The 21,648-nt window shown below is 45.9% G+C and overlaps 1 protein-coding gene across 3 annotated transcripts in view; it reads right to left on the bottom strand.

Moving 5' to 3' along the window:
* Positions 1-11,316: 11,316 nt before the first annotated feature.
* Positions 11,317-21,648, bottom strand: part of TRAF3 (TNF receptor associated factor 3) — a 130,502-nt gene continuing 120,170 nt past the window's right edge. For all 3 annotated transcript variants that reach the window (XM_029059655.2, XM_029059685.2, XM_029059692.2), the window contains 2 exons: positions 14,500-14,674; positions 11,317-12,760 (listed from right to left, as the gene is read on the bottom strand). In XM_029059655.2, the coding sequence (XP_028915488.1) occupies positions 12,189-12,760; positions 14,500-14,674 (747 nt within the window). In that variant the 3' untranslated portion in view covers positions 11,317-12,188. The remainder of the gene's footprint in view (positions 12,761-14,499; positions 14,675-21,648) is intronic.

Below are 21,648 nucleotides of genomic sequence, written 5' to 3'. Positions count from 1 at the left end.
AACTTTCTTGCCCTTCCTATCCCTCTCTGTCTCCTACCTCCCATGTCCACCCCTCCCACCCCCAGAAATCAATCTTCCTAAGTTCCCTTACCTCTCTGGTCACTCTCTGAGAAATAGCGTGGCTTAGTGGAAAGAGCACAGGCTTGGAAGTCAGAGATTGTGGGTTCTTATCCTGACTCTGTTGTGTGACCTGGGCAAGTCACTTCACTTCTCTGTGCCTCAGTTCCCTCACCTGAAAAATGGGGACTGAGACTATGAGCCCCACATGGGACAATCTAATGACCTTGTATCTACCCCAGCGCTTAGAACAGTGCACTTAACAAATACCATCGTCATCATCAACACTCTCAGTCTCTTTCTCTGGCTCCTCTCTCACCTCTCATCCTCTGTGGGTACCCCTCAAGACTCTGCTCTGGGTTCCCCACTAATTAATCACTAATATTCATTGAAATCCTGTGGGCAGAGTACTATAAAAAGTGTTTGGGGAGATTACACTAGAATTAGGAGACATGATCCCTGCAGTCAAGAAGTTTACAATCTGGGAGACAGACACTAAAATTGCAAACAAGAGGAACCGACTAGAGTGTATAGGTAGCAATCAATCAATCACTGAGCAAGCATTTACTGAGCTCTTACTCTGTGCAAAGCATTGTACTTAGCACTTGTGAGAGTACAACAGAATTAGGGGACACATTCCCTGACCATAACGAGTTGACAGTCTTGGAGGAGGGGAGGAGGATGCTAAACATTTATATAAATCAATGATATATAATATATAAATTAAAGATATGAGCATAAATTTAATGGGGGTGGGGATGGGTTCGTTTGGGAATGGGCGCCATGAAAGAGAGAGCGGGGGAGAGACTGGGGAGAGAAAGGCCTGAGATTTATACAAAATCTTTGATGATTTTGGACGCAGCGAGTTGAATTATTTGATGATTTTGGATGCGGCAAGTTGAACCTCCCTTTAGGGAGGAATATGATTATTTAATGATATTAGACCTTCCCTATGGGGAGGGAAATACTAATGTGTTACTCACGCATGACAGACACCCAGGTCCCATCCAGGAGGAGTTCACTTACGGTCCATTGGCACGTGGTGAAGCAGCTGCTTCCCGCCCACGTGCACTTGCCAGTGGGGAGGAATGGCCTTAGCCGTTAGCCCCACTCCAGGGGGTGTGTGAGCGATCTGGTCTGCAGCCCCCTGAGCGTGGCTTCCAGCAGGCCGGACCCCTGCGCTCTGCCCTGGCTCCTTGCTGGGTGCAGGCAGCCCACCCGCCGCCCAGGCATAATGGCCTTCATGCCTCCTGCTCCGCAAGGGCACAGGCCGGGCCCATCCACCGACCCCACTCCACCTTCAGCTCTCAGTTTCTCCAATCTCCCCCCTCCCTAATTTGATTGGCAGGTGGGTGAGGGAGGCCTTCTGTATTCCTGGCCCTGGCTGTCAATCTAGAGGTTTTGGGTCATGGGGGGGTGGTATCTCTCCACCTGCCTCACCCCCCCCCCACTTCCCAGTTGCACCTTGCTGGCTCGGGAGGTTACGAGATGACATTTGACCTGGTGACGGTGGGTACCCCAGGGTCACCTCTGGACAGGCTGATATGGGGGAAGGCCTCTGTTTTGAACATAAGTGCTGAGGGGGCGTTGGGAGTGCTCAGGTGCCGCCAAAATGGCAATTGGAGGAGTATAGGTCGGGGAGATGAGAGATTAATCAGGGGAGATCTCCCAGAGGAGGTGTCCTTCCCAAAGGGCCTTGAAAATAGGAAGAGCTGGGCTTTGCCAGAGGGGAAGGCAGAGGAAGTTCCAGTTAGAAGGGAGGGTATGAGAGGGTACGAGAAGGAGGCAAGGTGAGTAGGTAGGCTTGATCCTTCTCACTTTACACTCACTTACTCGGCAGCTCCCTTGGCTTCAGCTCGTACCTCTCTGTAGATGACTCCCAAACCGATCTCACAATCACATTCTGCAACCTCGTATTCCCTTTCACCTCCACAACAACTCCTCTGGATGTTCTGCCGGGACATAAAGCGCTATAGGTCTTGCATTAAATTCTTTGTCCCACCCAATCTACTTCTCAACCTTACTTTTCTATCAGAGTTGGCAATTCCCCATCTTCTCTGTCTCCAAAGTTCCACAGTTCTGATGACATCCCTGACTCCTCATCCTCTTTCAACTCTCGCATTTTTTCCCTTACACTATATTCCCAGAATCCATCCCTTTCTTTCCAATCAAACGCCCAACACCCTTTTCCAGGTGCTTATCATATCCTGATTAGATTACTGAATCAGCCTTTTGGCTGGCTTCCCTGCCTCCGGTCCATACTTCACTCTGTTGCCCAGATAATTTTTCTAACATCTCATCATCATGACCATCATCATCATCAGTATTTAGCGAGTGATTATTATGTGCAGAGCACTGTCCTAAGCACTTGGGAGCATATAATCTCATACCGTCCATGTCTCACCACTTCTCAGAAGCCTTTAATGGGTACCCATTCCTCTCTGTAGCAAATATAAACTTCTGACCGGGGCCGGATTCTATCTGTTAGGCTACACTGCTTCTTTAGGATTGGCAGGGGCCCGTATTTGGCTCAGATTTCCCTCATGGACTTTTATGATGGGCAAAGAGTCACATAGAATGGAGGTAGAAAGCAGAGTCCCTGCAACATGTCTAGAGAGAATGTACAAGGGAATCTATCCATATCTGAGGTGAGCTGGATTAAATAATAATAATAATAATGATGGTATTTGTTAAGCGCATACTATGTGCCAAGCACCATTCTAAGCGCTGGGGGAGATACAAGGTAATCAGGTTGTCCCACATGGGGCTCACGGTCTTCATTCCCATTTTACGGACGAGGTAACAGGCACAGAGAAGTTAAGTGACTTGCATAAAGTCACCCAGCTGACAAGCAGCAGAGCTGGGATTAGAATCCAGGACCTCTGACTCCCAAGTCTGGCCTCTTGCCACTGAGCCACGCCGCCCCTCCAACGACAGGACACACGCAACCCTTGGGCTCTATTAAGTCTACCCCTTACTTGAACCGAGGAAATGGCCACAGGAATCAGAGTGCTATCCCGGTGCCCAGTTCTTGATTCAACTTCTGGCACAGTTGACCTATCAGCATTTCGGGGCATGGAAATCCAGCGGCTGGATTCTGAGAGGAGAAAATACAAAGCATTTCAGTTTGAAAGTTTGCCAGTTATTTTTCTAAAAAGGGCAGGGGAAGATGGGCGAAACAGGTGCAAACCTCTCACTCTGAGTATGGGGATTTGGGGTGAAAACAGGGCAGGGATTGGGGGGAAGGGAGAGGGATGGAGAGGAGTCAAAAAGGCCAGAAAGCCACCATCTTGGGTGTTTGCCTGGCATCTCAGGCCTGGTCAGAGTTCTAGGAGGAGCAAGAGTGGTTGTCCTGCTTAGATAGCTGAGGAGGCCATCACCCCATCACCTCTGAGAGTGAGCACCTATGGCTAAAAGAGATGTTAAGCCCTTTCCACCTCCATGGCAGCAGGTGCCCCGGCCCAGTCGGGCAGCGGGCCCAAGGACGCAACTAACAGAGCTGAAAAGACCCTGTTCGTGTGTCTTCAGCTAACCACCTTCCAGTCTTTCCTGATGTAGAACTGCTGCAGAAACTTCTGGCATCGAACCCTCCGGCAAATCAGGTACCACCGAGCAGCGGCCCCGAAAGCCAGAACTCTCTGGAACGGCAAAGCGGTTTTTAAAAAAACAATCAACCAGTGCAGGCCTCTTGGTATGATTGCTTCGGAGCTCTGGCCCGGGGACTCCACGGCAGAGCGGGGGACTTTGCTGGCAACCTGCCCCTCACCGGTAGCCCCCAGCTGCTCTGTGCCAGGCAGTCAGTTGGCCTTTTGCAGCACGGTCCGCTCCCGCAGTGAGCTGGCTTGGTTCCGAGCAGGGGATGGAGGCCATTCTAGGAGATGGGAGAGAGCCATGCTTTTGCTGTTCCGCTTTCAGCTGCCAAAGGGGCACCCTGGGAGCACGGGCTGCAGCCCCGTGTCCCGCCCCCAGCCCACGTTCTAGTCTGCCCCTTCCCTGTCGCCTCAGCCCCACTCTCTCCCTTTTTTATTTTTGCAAGGATCTCACATTCCCGACCCCGAGGCTTTAGGTCGCGCCCCTACTGTTTGATACGCCTGACATCTCATCGCTGCTTCTTCCGGGGCTACCCTTTCGGCTCCTGCCTGGGTGTAGTGCTACAGCAAGTCGGAAGGGGACCAGGACATGACCTCCAGGGACAGGCTGAGCAGCCTTTTACTCTACTGCGAAGACTGAGCAGAGGAGTAGTCATGCCTGGACAGGGAAGGATTAGAGGTTAATCTGAGCAGAGGCGAGGGGAAGGAGTTTTCCGAAATGTGCCCAACCCCTGCTCGAAGTCACCTCTCACCTCCACCATCCTGGCCCACTAAAAGGATGATTTTTTTTTTCATTTCGCCTCTGCACTGAGGCTGTGAAGACTACTTGGGACTGAAAAATCTCTTCTGACCTCATAGTGTGGCTGCAGGCCAGCTGTTGCCCCCGGAGCATCTTGGAGGAGTCTCCTGCTCAATTTTGGGTGACCTTGGGGCCCCGGCTTGGAAACCCAATTCACCTTTCACCAAGGGACAATGTTGGGGGGAAGGTTATTTCTCCTCCTCTAGATCATTCTCCCCCTCTAGATTGTAAGCTCATTGTGGGCAGGGAATGTATCTGTTTATTGTTATATTGTACTCTCCCAAGCACTTAGTACAGTGCTCGGCATACAGTAAGCGCTCAATAGATATGATCAAATGATCAGAGACCCAGAGGTAAGTCCTAAAAGGGGTTTTATACCTAATTCCACATTATGAAGGGCTTTGAAGTCAACAATATCTAACGGTTGCCCCGGCTTGAGAGGGATCAGCAAGGCTGATTCCACCTTTTGCTTGGCCCTGGTAGTAATTTCTTAGCGTGGGAATGAGTTCTGTCTTGTGGTTGACATGTTCCACATTGACTGATGGGCAGTCAAAGGGCCATACCTAGACAGATTCCCCACCCAACCTTACCTTTCGCTCCCTCTCTAGATCCCTGCAGTGATATAGCTGGTGGTAGAGAAAATTCTGCTCGGCAAACGGCTGACAGGCTGTTTCGGTCCCCAGAGTGCAGGGAATGGACTCCCTCCGTGACGGCTCAAAGCCAGCCCCGTGACCAGAGGAAAGACTGCCTTCGCCTCAACTACGGCCGCTTCCACGGACGAGCCACATTTGAGTGAAAAGACGTTTCTCCCTCAGCAGTAAATCCGTTAACAAATTCCAACACATTGGCTCGTTACGTTTTTTTATACAAAAAATGAGATTCCTTATTTAGATTTATTTTTCCTCTAATAATAGACAGTTTAGCATTTCAAAGTTTTGCATTCTACACTCTTACAAACTTTACTTATTATCAGCATTAAAAACACAAAGGACATTGCAAGACCTCAAAACACAAATAAATACCAAATAAACCACACACATTATACAACAGAAATACAAAACAGAATAATGCTATTGGAAAATTAAGACATGTTGCTAAAAACCATTAACAACATGATTATTGCTGAGCAATAAATTATATTAAGTTTGTTTTTAACTTTAGAAGAGCAGAGAAACACAGTACAGGAACCACTGGTTACCAGATCACTCGTACTGTCAAAAGTATCCTTATAGCTAATGGTTACTACATTTGATAATTTGTTAAAACAGGCAGATTAAAAATACACAGTCAAATGAGGTTGGCCTTCTTTGGTCTTTGTTTTTAGATCATAAAACTGAACACAATAGGTGTACCATCAGTGAAGAGAATGCAAATAAAGAAATGTCACACAATTTTATACATTGATTTATACACTATATTTTGTTACTGATGTTCTTCTACAGATATTTCTTACAGAAATCCTTGGAAATAAATGTCAGTTTGTTTTTTTACGCTTTCATTTCATTTGTTGTTAAAGGTTATCCTACTTGTCTAAGGGGAGTGAGTTCTAAAAAAATCAACCACTACTAATTACTGGAGGGTTTTTTTTGTTTGTTTTTTACATCACAGACATGGTGAGGAAATCCTGAACTGTAACCACTTTTTCACGTAGACACTTGAAAAGGAATAGCCTCCTAATCCAGCAGCATCAAAGGAAATAAAAAGCGAGAATTGCATGGCTGCGTAAACCCAACTTTGCCATTTTCCCAAAGCAGGTGCCACCCCTGCAGGTCACCATTGGAAAACCCGCCTTTGCAAGTCGGGTCCGAAACTCCCTTTGAGACACTATCCAACTCGGGAGGAGAGTCCTCCGGTGATTTAGGTTGGCTTCGACTGACGTTATGTTGGCCTCAAGCCCGAGTGACCCTTGGATGGCCATATGCTCTTGTCCGTGTCCCACTAATGACCATGGTGTGTGTTGCAACCAGCATTACTAAACAATTAGACAGTAATGGTTTCCAAATAAACTGCGTTCAGTATTTCCAAGATAAAGCAAGCTCATTCAACTGACTTCAGCTCTTCCAAACTAACACTTCGTTGGAAAAAACACATCAGATGTCAAGAGACGTTTTGAAATGGAAGACAAAAGCTACAGTTATGGGTCAAAAAACAAGAGACTGGAACAGATCCCTCATTCATCTCCCAACTGTTCAAAATTTTAAGGGAGTTCCCTGAATTCTCCCCAGCTCTCCTTCTGATTGTCTAAGAACTGAAGATTTGGACTAAAAGACAAAAAAAAAAAATTTGCAGCTAAAGTTGAGCCCTTCTGCCATGAGAGACTTATTTTTAATGGGCAAACATTCAGTTTCAGCTCTAAAGGCTGGAGTCTGAAATGTTTTTATTCTTAATTCTTCCCTTGCTGTGACCTGAAGAACCAAGGAGGCCGAGTTGAATTGCCTTACTGGGTGCCCCAACTCCAGCAAGTGAAGAATTGGAATTGGCGATGACCATGCACAGAAGTACAGTACCTAGAATTCACCGTCCCGCTTCCGACTCCCCTCGCTAATGGGCGGAGGGAGGAAGAGGCCTATGAGTTCAGGTAGTCCTCCGAGGACTAGCTCCAGGTTAGGGGAAAAGACGGAAAGCCCCGGTTTCAGTCCGACAGCCTTAATGGCGTCTAACGTCTTCCATGATCTCTCAGGATATAAGGACTTATGGGCCAGAGTCTTCGGTTGGTGGCTCAAGGGTTTGGATCTCATCTTGATCCTGCTCAATGTGTTCCTCCCCAGAAGTGTCTCCTGAGGTGGGGTGGGGGCTCCCAGGAAAGCCCCCAGGAGCCAAAGTGTCACTCGGGAGAACAGAACTGGAGGGATACCACAGTAGGCCATTCTCTTCCCAGCAGACGGAAGATGGGCATTGTTTTTCTCTTGGTCAGCCCTTCCCAAGTGAGAAGTCAAAAGAGTGGCACTTGTTCTCCTTAACAGCAGCACCGGGTGCTTCTCTCTCTCTAGGAGACTGTGAGGCTCTAGGTGGAGAGTCTCACCTAATATCACCTCCACTGTGCTCTTAGGTCAGTGCTCTGCACACAGGAGGTACCACAGAATGAAGGAAGGTAGGTTTACCTGGGGAGATATTCCATGGCCCCCCACTGTAACATCACCAAATGGTTTGAATCTACCGGATTCACCCGGGCGTGCAGAGGATGGGACTCGAGCCTCGGCCATCAGCTGTAAGAGAGAATCTAGTCCTCCACCTGTCTGTACACTTGCATAGATAACACGGTTCAAGGCATCAAAGCTTTAAGAGGGCTGTCCTGGGGGTGGTTTGGAGGCTCTAGCAAACTCTTCCCCTCTAAGCTCATCACAGGCTGGGAACGTGTCTGCTAATTCTGTTGTACTGCATTCTCCCAAGCGCTCAGTACAGTGCTCTGCACATAGTAAGCGCTCAATAAAAACCACTGTTTGACTGTTCCAAAGGTTTAAGGGTCATTTCCATGCATTTTCACCTCTGCCACCAGACCCATGAGCTCGCCCTGTCAAAATGATTTCTAGTAATGCCCGCCTCCCCCCAAAGATTGGAGTCGAGACTGGGGCTGTTCTCCATCCTCATCTACTTAAAATCAGGACGTTTGGCCACATGGCTTCCCAGGCGGTGAGTAGATAAGACAGCACCCCAACACTTATACATTCAATATTTCAAAATCCTAAAGACGACAAATCCTCCCCAGTCCCTGAATCTGTCTGGTCAGCCCCGCCCTATCTTCCACTTGCTTTCTAGTGTGTAGGCTGGAAAGCCGATTTTGAACTACGTCTGCTTCTAGGTTTCAGTCTTTAGGTGTCACTTGCACCAATTACAGGACAGTAGACACCAAAGTTTAATTTCTCACACGTAGAATATAATGTCTAGTTCCCCATCACCCACTCTGGTAATGAACGAGAAGCCTTCAGAACCTGAAGGCTGAATCCATGCTGAATTCAAAGTTCCGATCCAGTCGGGGAGGCAAACACCAGTGACTGATGATAATGGTGTTGCAGTACGATGCCATTTCAAATAGTGATGGGGAGTGTACTCTTCAGATCAGAAAAGACGGAGGTGGGATGTAATATGCTCATTCCTTGTGTGACTCCGATAAAGAGAAACTCTATGCCCAGCCACCGGTAACTAGTAGGGATTGTCCCATAATACCGGCTTGTCAGAGAACCTGCCGAAGGTTTTTTGAATCAACTGGGAGACCTTGTAATTTCAGACAGTAAGGTCAACAGAGAAATTAACAAATCCTGCCATAGTTTTATCTTTCTGGGAATACATTACTATTATTAAAGAGGAGAATGGATGTGTACACACACACATGCACACACAAAACAGTGGTGCATGAAATTTTCAAATATTAAGTTTCTAGAAGCCTGCGGTCTTTTGCAGACGTTTAAAGCTCTATTTCTATCAGAGCAGACAGATTCTCTAGGGAAAGAGCATTTGGCTTCGATATCAATTGTGAGCACTACATTACAGATCAACAGAGGAATCCTATTGTTGAATGGATTCTAGTTATGCTAACTTTTGGCAACAAAACTTAAATATACTGCGAATTACGTAAGAGACTTCAAAACGGCTTCCAACAAGTTTTGAGCACTTGGGGGAGAGAAATGCACACGGAACCAAATTCAAAAGGCATACAGGAAACAAAATTGACGCAATAAATAATAACTAAATTACAGAAGAGTACAGCACAAACCAGCCATCGTCTCCTCGTCCTGGAAGATATTTCAGTTTTATGGAAATTAAATGCTCTAGCCTTCTTTTGTTGAAAGGCTAAGGGAACGGGTTTCTACCTCATTCGGCCGATAAGCTCAGCCCAGGGAAGTCTATTTAGAGAATTCTACCATGAAGGGAATGGTTGCTTTACTTTAATGCTTCCAGCGAGCTCTGAGCCAGGACTCCAACTGGAAGGAGGAGGAAAATGGGCAGGATGTTTCTTTACAAGGCCACAAATGTTTCATTTATTCTCTCTCTTCCTCCCCAGTCTCCCCCCCCACCCCCCGCCCCACCCCAAGTATGGGTTTGGTTTTGTATTGGGTAGATTGCTGGGGGACCCCCCCCGGGTTGGAAACGATCCTCCTCGGTGGGAGCCAGAAGGCATGAACCAGGACTGCCGGGGACAACAATCGAGCTTTATGAACATGGGCAGGGCCCTTCCCGGTACCAAAGGGGTTTCTCAGTGGGCAGCCTGCAGAACACTGCAGTTGTCAGATCTATGTCGAGAAGTTGTTCCCATGGGGAGCGTGCCCGGGGTTTTCCCTAGCGGGCCCGTGGTTTGGGGTAAGCAGCCCAGCCCTAAGGGTTCCCACCCAGCGGGTGGCGGGAGGAGCCGTGCGGACCGAATATCAAGGTGGAAGTGGGGGGCTGGAGAGGGTTGAAGGAGTGCCCATTACCCACCAGGGACAGCACTGATTGTAACATAAACATACGTGACTTCTTAAACCAGGCCATGGCCGAACGGGACCCTCCCCCCCCCACCCCCCCGCAAAAATAAATAAATCAATACCGGGGCAGCGGAGAAAGAGAAAGGAAGACATAATACAATTGGGCTTGCTGGCTGCTAAGACGACAGGCTGTGTTGTAGCAGGTGCTTGAAAAACCAATGAAGACCACTTATGGTGTGCACTGAATATCCGTTTGGATTCGGAAAAGTACTTCTTGCAGGCACTGTATTTTGAAGGCACGCCCAAGACAGACAATAGCACCAGAGACAAGGTGAACTACAGATGCATGAATTCAACCGTCCCCATGCTACAGATTGTAGTCATGCCCCAGGAAGAGGGCAGTCTGAGGCACCCAACCCCATCGGCCAATGGAGGGGCCAGTTTCCCTTTCATGCAGCACCAACGCAGTAGTTCGGACATATTGGTTTTTGCCTAAGAAGCACCTAAAAATGTTTAGCACCCATAAATGTTCAGAAGCACCCATAAAGCATGGTGCATAGTCAAAGGTAAAATACAGGAGATAAGTCACCAGACTCTTAGTCACAGTCTGACCGTTAATAGGAGAAGGTCAACAGTGGATTGGAGAAAAATACCTTCTGGTCAAGCTTGGGCCAAGATCGCATAGAAACCTTAAGCGATTTCCCTTGGAAGGAAAGGGACATGCGGGGATGTCTGTCAGCCTGCCCCGACGAGGCACCCCCAATGGGAGAGGCTCTCTCCGCTGGAATCGTCTGTGCAGCCGTCTCCCACGCGTGAACGTGGAAGAGGATTCGCAACGGCCCAGGGGACGAGATGGAGCCCTCGGTCCAAGCTCCATGGGAGCAGCGTGGATCAACTAGCGGGGCCAGAAGCAGATTTGGGTTCCAAGACCAGTGGGCTCTGGAAGCTCCAGTGGCCAGAGGCGTAGTTTGGCTCCTATTCAAAACATAGCAAATTGCTTTAGGGCTCTAGTGTAGACACACACAGACAGAAGTCCGTATACCAGAAGAGGAAAGTCTAGTTCAATTACCATTCCCTAGAATCATAATTAAACTGAGTACAAATCTATGATCTAGAAGCAGCATGTCACATCTAAGGCACAAGTACAGTATGCCACCATCTCTCTTTAAGACATTGCTCTCTGAGCTCTTTGAACAAGATGCAGCAATTATGACAGAATGAATAAATATCTCTTAAATGGGCACTTTCAGCACTAATCACCTTTCCCACCCCAGAACGCTAAACAGATTGGAGACCGAAGATTTGCGTCGTCAGTGACGGATAGTTCATTGAAACACGTCGGGCAGAACTTTAAAAACCTACGGGATTTCTTTTAGAACTCCAAAGTTCAACAAATGCCCTATTTTAGGGTGAAAACAATTATAAATCTGATAATGATGCACAGCATCCAAGAGCAATTTTTCTTTCTTAATCATTTTGAAGTAGTGTCATTAACTACAACATATATTGTAGGTTTACATTTCTAACGAGAAATAACAACAGATTGAATAGTTTTCTTTTCTATCACAAGTGATAACCAGTGTTTGATATTGTACATTTTTTCTTCCAAGAAATATCAGTCTATCAACGTTTTAAAATAAAATGTTTGCAGTAACGACTATCGATTGAGCTTTAAATTAAACAAAACAAAACAAAAAATGATTCTGAATTTAGAGACTTTCCGAAGAAGACCTGGCTATACCTTGGGGTCTTCAGACAAACAAATTATTAAAACAGAGACCAGATGAGGCCTTGAAAATAGACAATATACTGTATTTGAGACAAGATTGCACTTTTAGTTTTTGAGAATGAATATATAAGGAACTGTAAAATGATTTCATCATTTCTTCTTTTATGTAACATGCTGACACGTCCAGCTATCCCCACAGGTGAATTTTTTGGTGTTCTAGTTTAAGGAAGAAAAATCACATCTGTTTCTTTTGCTCAGCACATGGATCTTTCCACCTCAAATAACTAGACCTTGAAACACAAAAAAAAACCCTCCCCCTCCCCGCCCGGCCCCGACTCCGACAGAAGTATTTCCCCTAATGGAGGATAAACAATCCTTCAGCATTTAAGAGTCGCTAGTTCTATTAGAAAATATACCAAGGTATGATTTCTTAATGTGTGACTGCTTCTCCGTTGGCCCCTATGCAGTTATGCCTTCAGACTCCTCCTACTGTTCCTCAAGGCCCTCTTCTTTGCTTTAGGACCTCTCATTGAAGACAGACTGGTTCAAAACCCCCAAATGCGGTGTGGGGGGGGAGGGGGATTTTCTGCTTAATTGGTCTCCCTGCTTCCTGGTCAGGGGTCTGGTAGATCCGACGTATCCACTATGACTTTAATAAAAATAGTATCGTCTTTAATATACGTCCCGTTCTCTAGAACAGTTTGGGCCACGAAGACCGGACAACCGGACGCAATGTTCATCTCTCCAGTGGGCTTCTTGAAGCTGCTGCTGTTCGGGTCGGGTTTGAAAGCATCTCCTAAGTGGCGGCGGGAAGATCCCTGATCCATCAACATGAGAGTCACTTTCTGTTTAAACGGCCAAGGAAGCAAAGCATCGTACTCACCCCGCATTATGACAAAAAACAACGAGAGGTGGGTCCCTTTCCCCATCCCATCCCCATTAAGATAAACCCTGGCGCACATCTTGTAGCCAAAGTAGCCCGTGTAAAAGGGCTGGCTGTACAAAGACAGAGTCTTCCCCATGACCGCTTCTTGCTTCCGTCGCTTATAATCTCGAATTTTCCAAATCAGTACTCCGTTGTAGCTGGCGGTTTCTAAGACTTGGAATCGGAGGTCCATGTCAGCCAGGCGAATATCATGGACGCTCAGCATCTGATCGTGTCTACTTAGCTGGGTCTCAAGCATACCTAGGCAAAGGGGAAGGGAGGAAATCATCTAGGCGCTTAGGGATACGCACACTCTCTCTAGCTTTTCGGAGCAACATATACAAGCCTAGAGATACAGCTAAAATCTCTCATTTTCATCTAATCATCCTCCTGGAGCTCTTGGTGCAATCCAGAACCCATTACTTGGGGAGTAGGCTAGCGGTGGAGGTGAAAGAAAAATGATGCAGACTTCTGGAAACATCGGGGCAGGAGCCTCCTGACCCTCCCTACTCCAGTCCATATTTCACTCTGCTGCCCCGATCATTTTTATATAAAAACGTTCAGGACACGTCACCCAACTCCTCAACAGATTCTATTGGTTGCCCACCCACCTCTGCATCAAAAAAAACCTCCTCACCGTCGGCTTCAAAGCACTCAGACACCTTGCCCCCTCCTCTATTGCTAAACCTCTCAATGTACCTCAATCTCATCTATCTCGCCAGTGACCCTCCGCTCATATCCTGCCTCAGGTCAGGAATGTCCTCCCTCTTCAAATCCGATAATTACGCTTCCCCGTTTCTCAGCCTTATTAAAGGCACACCTCCTCCAAAAGGCCTTCTCTGAATAAGCCCTCCTTTCCTCTCCTCCCACTCCTTTCTGCGTCACCCTGACTTGCTCCTTTTATTCATCTCTCCACCCGGACACACAGCACTTCTGTACGTATCTAAAATTTATTTATATTAATGACCGTCTCCCCCTCTAGATGGTAAGCTCAGTGTGGGCAGGGAATGTGTCTGTTTATTGTTATATTGTCCTCTCCCAAGTTCTGCACACAGTAAGCGCTCAATCAATACGATTGAATGAATGATCACTCCACACACAAGACATTCCTTTAGCCTGTGCCCTCAGTTCCTTTTTCTGCACCAAAAAGATTCCAAACAACTAAAAGAAGAACTTCCCTGAAGGAATTTTAGCAGGAGCGAGTGGAAACAGTATAAATAGGCTGTAGGAGCTTGCTAGGTGGCCCTTGGGGCCAACCCTGTCATGGAGAATATTCATTCGGAGAAAGTCGAATATTGTGTGCCACTGTGCCTAGAATATGGCCAACCCACGTGTCTAAAAGGTGCCTAGTCAGGATCGGAAATCCCATCCAGGCATCAGGGCTGACCCAACATATCCCAAGAAGCCGGTGATAAAATTGCCATTTCTTGTATTCCCCGGCTTTGCCTGAATCCCAGGAAATAAAATGGAAATGGGAGTCGAGAGGTTCTGCTCCTAGTCCCAGCTATGCCACTGGCCTGCTGCGAGACCCTGGGCAAGTTACTTCAACTTCTGTGAGCCTCAGTTTCCTACACTGTAAGATGGGAATAAGATCCCTGCTCCCCAAACTATTAGAAAGTGTCTCCTGTATGAGACAGGAGCTGTTTCTACCCCTGCATTTAGCTCATTCATTTTTTCAATCATATTTACGGAGCGCTTATTGTGGGCAGAGCACTGAACTAAGCGCTTAGCACTTGGCATGAAGCAGGCTCTTCATAAATGCTGAAATTGCTACTATTAGCAAGGTGGGATGCGAGGTACTGAATTGGCTGGGCCGGCTACCTAGAGCCCAAGTGGAGTCCGCCTGTTTTCCCACATCAGAGCTCAGGAACCAGTGACACTGTTTTCCTTCTGAAAACACAGTCGACAAGCTAGCCGTGCATCTGCCTCCCAACTGCTCTGTATTCTCCGGATTTTCTGGGCAGTCCTCCTTCCCTCTTCCCTTACGTGCTGTCACTCACCTGTGTTGCGAGCCGCTTGCCCTGCGTTCTTGTCGACGCTCTCCAGTTCCGTCACTCTATTCTGGAGAGACTCCACGCTGCTCTTCATGCTGTCTGCTTCTTCCCAGTTCTGTCGGAAGGGGCGGATCTCTTTGTCCAGTTCTTTTAGTTTCTCCGCTTGACTGTCTATGACTCGCTTCCCAAGAGAAGAGGCATCAAGAAGGGAAAACATAAACGGAATTGAAAGGGAGGAAATGTATTCAAAACAAAATCTATTAAACAATATTTTTAAAGAAAAGAGCAGAACAGACCAGTCGATGAAGTCGATGAGAGGATACAACTAGCACTGGGAGATCGTAAAAAGCTTGGACAAATTCACAGAGCAGAGATCCACAGGGAATTATTACAAGGTAAAGGTAGTGATAGTAGAAAGGACATCCACGAAGGATGAACTTCTAGAAGGGCAACCATGCCCAGGTTCCTCCAAATCTTGGTCAAGCTCAGGATACTGGGTTGGGTGGACCCTGGGTGAAGAACATAAAACACACTGTTCCTGGGTCAGACCCAGTGTCCATCCAGCCTGTCTCCAACAGTGACAGCAGGACATCCAGAAGAACGCTAGGATAATCTGCCTTCTGGGCATCTGTCCTCATTTGTCTAATTCTTCCTCTTGACTTCATGTCTAACTTTCCCCTTTATTAATTCATTATGGATTTAATCCATTGAACATCTTTTGAACAGGTGATATGTTTTGCCTGCCCAACTTCCTGTACTAAAGAATTTCACAGGCTCCTTATGCAAAGAAGTTTTCCTTCTATTATTTTGGACCTTCCACCTTCAGGTTTCAATGGGGACATCTTTATCCTGGTGCTTTGGGAATACGTATATATCTTTATATATCTGCAATGTATTTATCTATTTATTTATATTAACGTCGGCCTTTCCCTCTAGACTGTGAGCTCGTTGTGGGCAGGAATGTGTCTGTTGTTATACTGTACTCTCCCAAGTGCTCAGTACAGTGCTTTGCACACAGTAAGTGCTCAACAAATATAACTGAATGAATGCTTACCTTAAAACACCGCAATACAGAGAGATACTAAAATCCCTATTACACTATCGGCTGCAATTCCTAATTTTCATACAATCAGAATCGGGCAATTTTTACAGTCCTACTGCACGCTACCTTCTTCCCTGTTAAAGCTACCTTAGGAACCAGTACGATCCCTGCAAGCTTAGATCACCTTGAAGAGTTCCTGGCTCTCAGAAACCAGATCTCAACAGGGAAAACAAAAAGACTGGAATTATCTGAAAAACTTCCAGGAAAATGGTCTTGGCTTTATCCGAGATTACTGCCAAGACTATTTCCACAGGTCAAAGAAAATAAACGGTGGAGAGAATCAGTCAATTAATTTAGGCCAAAGAGGACTCTGTGCCTGAATTACCCCTCAAAAATCCCCCAGGCCCACTTGCTAGAGGCAGGTTGAAAGTAATTGGGTTTTAAATCTAGGGTTTCAGTTATTAGTACATACTCTTCCTCTAGGCACCAACAGTACTAATCAAACCCTCTCCTCACCCCTCTGGAAAAACTCATACATACTCCCAGAGTGGAGTTTGGGTCATACATATTTCACCTCGCTTTCTGAAACCCTAAACTATATACAGAAAGAAGCATTTACCAAGCAAACTGCCTCCAATAAAAGAAATGCCTTTTCTTATACTTTCTCCATTCAATGGATTTGGCAGAAGTTTTAGTCAGAACCACATTCAGTCTGAGACTTCAAATGACTGGAAAAGTAATTTGGGAGATGAAAGTAATTTTGCTAGCAGCTACAGTTAAATTCTAATTCTGTTTTAACAGCTTCAGACAGCAGATTTATTTTAGCAACCACCAGAAACATGAAAGGGTTTTTCACCTAAGAAAATTATTTGCATTTTTGTAACAAAGCGGGAGAAGCCCCAAGTTAATTTTGATTTATGCCTAGTTGTGATATGAGTGACTGTCATTTGGGTAGTAGAGTATGACATGCAATGTTTTTGAGGGGATAACCCCCCTAAGAGTCCCCTTGGCTTCACTTCTCCTTTTAGAAATGTATTTTTAATCATTTAGGTTTCAGTACCTACTGTAGGTTGGAAATAACTAACAGAAGCAGAAAACATGAACAGATCTTAAGTAATTTTCTTTGTTTAAGAAGTGTCTCATTCTTCCTGTTCTTTCCAAGAAATTCTGGCTGTATTTATACATTGAAAAATGCCCTAGTTGTTACTCAAAAATATTTATTTTTTCAAAAGCCCATGATGATAATACCCATAAATCAAGCTGGGTAACAACTCAGAAACCTTGGGACAAGGGATGGAGAGGCAGCGGTGTAATCAGTTCTACAACTTTGAATTTCATATATGGCTTAAGTAAAACAAAACCCATCCAAAAACATCCCAACTTTGTGCAACCCATAAGTGATGAAAGGCCAAAATAATTTACTCACAGTAGATTCTCACTCGGCAGGTAAGAAAAGTATTTGTTTCTTAAATTGACCTTTTAATTTGTGTACATGACACCCATTCAAAGCGGAATACAACAATAAATCATGTCTCCTAAGTAAAGTGCAAATGTTATTTTGCTCTTGACAGGCTGTCTGGCAATGGAGTTACTACCATTCTTCAAAACCTGAAGGTTCTGTGCCTAAGTGCACTTCTTAAGAGGTGATTTAGAAATCAAAGCAGTCAGCACATTAAGCACCTTTGCAAATAAATCCCTAGAGTGAGATTCACGAGTAGCAAATCTCAAGTGACTCACTCATCAGTCTCACACACTGTCCCTTTCTAGATTCCCATCCTCCTGAGTGAGAGACAGGTCTTCTCATACCTTCATGCTGGCAGTGTCACCGGCAGTCAGGCCTGGGCCTGGCTGAAAGAGAAGGCAGTCAGTTGCTGGGGTAACCTGGACTTGGCTAGCAGAGGATACTGTGCCAAGGGCAGAACTAGGATGAAGCGGCAGCCAAAATCCTGGTCATTCTACTCCCATCAGCTCCTTTCCAGAATGCCAGGGAAAACTCTTGGGAGTGGCACTGCCATGGGGGTGATACAGTTCCCACACAGAAGAGCATTTCTCCCCACGATCGGGGGGACAGGAGAACGCCTAGGTGCTCCTTAATTGGGTCTGGGTGGAATGGGGTGAAATAATTCCAATTTCTCTACCTTTAACCCCCAGTCTCTGTCATCTGGCCCCGATTAAATCCCACCGAGGCAAATCCACAAACTAAATGGCTCACCATTACGAATGTTATCAGAAGTATGAATAATCTCTGATTGCTTCGATACATTCCCAATTCCTCCACAACGAAGTGCCAAACCCATTCTAGCACAACTTTTCCCTGACTACGACCATCAGCTTGCATCTTCTGGCCCATGTTTGGCTTTAGGGCCATGGAGTGGGGGTTGTTACTTCATGTAAGAGGTGGCACTTCGTTTCAGCCTTCTCTGACTCCTTAGAGAATGAGGTTTTTTTATTCTTTCTCTATTCCAACTACCAGTCCGTCAAGAGACCGGGACAGGTATGCAAGCATGGATTTCTCACAAACCCATGTAATTAGCATGCTTCACTATCTCCCTCCTCCTTCCCTCTCGCTGATGTTTTTTTTTTATTCTACTGCTGGAGAGGAGCAGCCTTGGGGTGGGGGTGCAGGGGGGAAGCCAGGACACTGTGTCCAGGCCTAGGAGTACGTGAGGGGCTTGGGTCTCGTAGTGGATGAGGCAAGGAGAAAGCTGTGGAAATTTAGAGGGTCTGTTGGACCCCCCCGAGGCCGGGGCCTTAGACGCAAGAGGAATGTGCTGTGGAAGTTCATGGCAAGATCTGGGAGTCTGAGTAATTTGGGACACTGGACGTTGGTATGAGAAAAAGGTTTGAATTCAGGGGCCTCCATGAATTTCATAAGAATTTATTTTCTATTCTTTCACAGCCGATCGAGTGTTTGTAGGTGAGCATATGTCTATATACACACACAAACACCTGGCCGTGGATCTGTGTCTCGAGAAGCAATGTAGCTTGGAAGAAAGAGCACAGGGCTGGGAGCCAAGAGACCTAATGCTGGCTTTGCCACTGGCTGCTGTGTGCCTTTAGACAAGTCTCTTAACAACTCTGTGCCTCAGTTTCTTCATCTAAACAATGAAGATTAATAATCATTCTCCCTTCCCTTTAGACTATGAGCCCCACGGAGGCCAGGGACTGTGTCTGACCAGAACCTCTTTCATCAATACCAGAGCTGAACAAACACCTCTATTAATACTATCTAGACTTTTCCATTTTAATTAGCCTCTGCTGAAACAAGATGTCACCTGAAGTGTCACAATGTAGAACCACTTCAACAGGGGCCTAACACTAGCTTTAGGAGCCAAAACACACTAGAGGTGACAACTGCTACATAGGATATATATGTTCACATGTGTTTTCATGGACATATGAGAAGCAGCGTGGCTTAGTGGAAAGAGCACAGGCTTGAGAGTCAGAGGTCGTGAGTTCTAATCCCGGCTCTCCCACTTGACTGCTGGGTGACCTTGGGCAAGCCACTTGTGGCTCAGTGATAAGAGCCCAGGCTTGGGAATCAGAGGTCATGGGTTCGAATCCCACTCTGCCACTTGTCAGCTGTGTGACCGTGGGCAAGTCACTTAACTTCTCGGTGCCTCAGTTACCTCATCTGTAAAATGGGGATGAAGAATGTGAGCCCCACGTGGGACAACCTGATTCCCTTATATCTACCCCAGCGCTTAGAACAGTGCTCGGCACATAGTAAGCGCTTAACAAATACCAACATTATTATTATTCTCTGTGCCTCAGTGACCTCATCTGTAAAATGGGTATTAAGATCGTGAGCCCCACATGGGACAGCGTGTTTACCTTGTATCTACCCCAGCTCTTAGAACAGTGCTTGGCACATAGTAAGCGCTTAACAAGTACCATATTTATTATTATTATTACGATACGGATGGGCATGGCCAGAATTTTGATAGATGGCTGAAAAAACTTGAAGGTTCTGCAGGAGGGACAGGAGTGTTATAGCTCAGCGTTTCTCTTCCTTTCATTTCAGAGTCTTCTTTCTTCCTGGTACTACCCAAGCCCCTCCTCCACCCAGAGCCCTGTGAATTAGTAATTCACTACAAAATCTTTTATAGGAAAGGTATAGCGTAGGCAAGGATTACAGGCAAGGAGTAGGCAACAATATTTCAGTGGGGAGTGAAGAGATGCCTTTACTCTATAGCAACTGAAAGAGGAGCACCATGACATAGTGGTCTGGGAATCAGAGGACCTGGGTTACAATCCTGGCTCTTCCACTTACCTGTTGTGTGACTTGGGAGAGTCACTTAACTTCTCTGTGCCTCAGTTTCCTCATCTGTAAACTGAGGATTAAATCCTATTCCCTATTTAGACCGTGAGCTCCATGTGGAACGGGAACCGTATCCAACATGATTAATCTGTCTATTCCAGGGCCTAGAATGGTGTTGGACACATAGTAAGTGCTTAACGAATATCATTAAAAATAAAACTATGGGCTTGGCAGAGAAGAGATATAAACAAGAACACGAGGACTTCAAATACTCCAGGTGTAAAAATACTCATCTAACCCCCAAATAGCATGTCTGACACATTTTCAAAAAAGTGATACTGAATCTTAATGCCATGATGAATTTGTAATTCTCTCACTTCACTGCAAAGTTTGCTTTGGCTTAAGCAATTTCCTTCTCAAGTATTTTGACTTGATAATGACAACTATTTAGCATATATAATGGCAGCAGTTTGCCCAAGGTGCCTTTAGCTGAATAGGAGAGGAAAGATAACACTCTGAAAATCAAGCTGTCGTTTCTGCTAGTATTTACTGGGCATCTAATGGATACGAAGCCCTGCATTCTGAGTTTGGGAGAGTACAGAAAATGGAATTAGTAGGCATGATACCTGGGCAGGAGGAATTCCCACTCTAGTCGGGAGCCAGATATTATAATCATTTACTGACAAGAGGAAGAATGAAAAAAACTAAAAGGGGATATGTTAGCCAAGTTAGTGTTTAAGTAATGGGGACCGTAAGATACCTAAAAATCAACTTCTATAAGAGGCTGAGAGTTCTGAAGTGCCTCGGTGACATGGAAGAGCTGAAGTACCATTTGGGAGGGAAATAAATTGGGAAGACGGCGACATTCATCAGAAAAGACCTCCTGGAGGAAATGTGATTTCAGAAGGGCTCGGAGGCTGAAGGGAGCTTTGGATTGTTGCATATCCACTAGACTGTAAGTTCCTTGATGGCAGAGATTGGGTCTACCAATTCTATTGTAGTGAACTCTCCCAAGTGCTTTGTGGGCTCCTTGTGGGCTTGTCTCTCCCAAGAGCTTAGTACAGTGCTCTGCACATAGTAAGCGCCCAATAAATACTATCGACTGATGAAGGGGGAAGGGAGTTCCAGGCAGTGGGGAGTTGTGTTTGTGAAGAATCTCATACCATCGGTAGACTGGGATACAGTAATCAATAATTAATCAATAATTAATTCAATAGGAATTGGTGGGTTACTCAGTAGTTGGTTCACAGATATGACTAACATTTTCCGATTCAAATTCCTATTCAGGTTATCCCAAGTTATGGCCACTTCACAATATGTGCAATTCAGAGATATGTCATGCACTAATTGCCCCAGGATCTTAAGCCCTGCCTCTAATGTTTAATCACTGCCTGAAAATCATGTCCCTCCTCTCCCTGGTTAACAATAATAATAATAATTAAAATGATGGTATTTGTTAAGTGCTTACTATGTACCAAACACTGCTCTAAGCGCTGGGGGAGATGCAAGGTAATTAGGTTGTCCCACGTGGAGCTCACAGTCTTAATCCCTATTTTACAGATGAGGTAACCGGCACAGAGAAGTGAAGTGACTTGCCCAAAGTCACAAAGCTGAGAAGTGGCAGAGCCAGAATTAGAACCCACAACCTCTGTCTCCCAAGCCCGGGCTCTTTCCACTAAGCCATGCTACTTCTCTGTTCCGACCAGTCCTCGAACTCAATGCCTCCAGTCTCCTCCCTCTTCATTATTATTATTATTTTTTTTAAACTAGTAATATGTGCGTGCTGCATCATCACAAGTATGAGGCGGGGCAGTACAATGTTACTAGATCCCAGCTAGGACCCTCCTGAAGA

Source organism: Ornithorhynchus anatinus, chromosome 1 (genome assembly GCF_004115215.2).
Source record: "Ornithorhynchus anatinus isolate Pmale09 chromosome 1, mOrnAna1.pri.v4, whole genome shotgun sequence".
NCBI lineage: Eukaryota > Metazoa > Chordata > Mammalia > Monotremata > Ornithorhynchidae > Ornithorhynchus > Ornithorhynchus anatinus.
The sequence above is the reverse complement of the archived record's forward strand: the minus strand, read 5'-3'. Positions and strand labels throughout refer to the sequence as shown.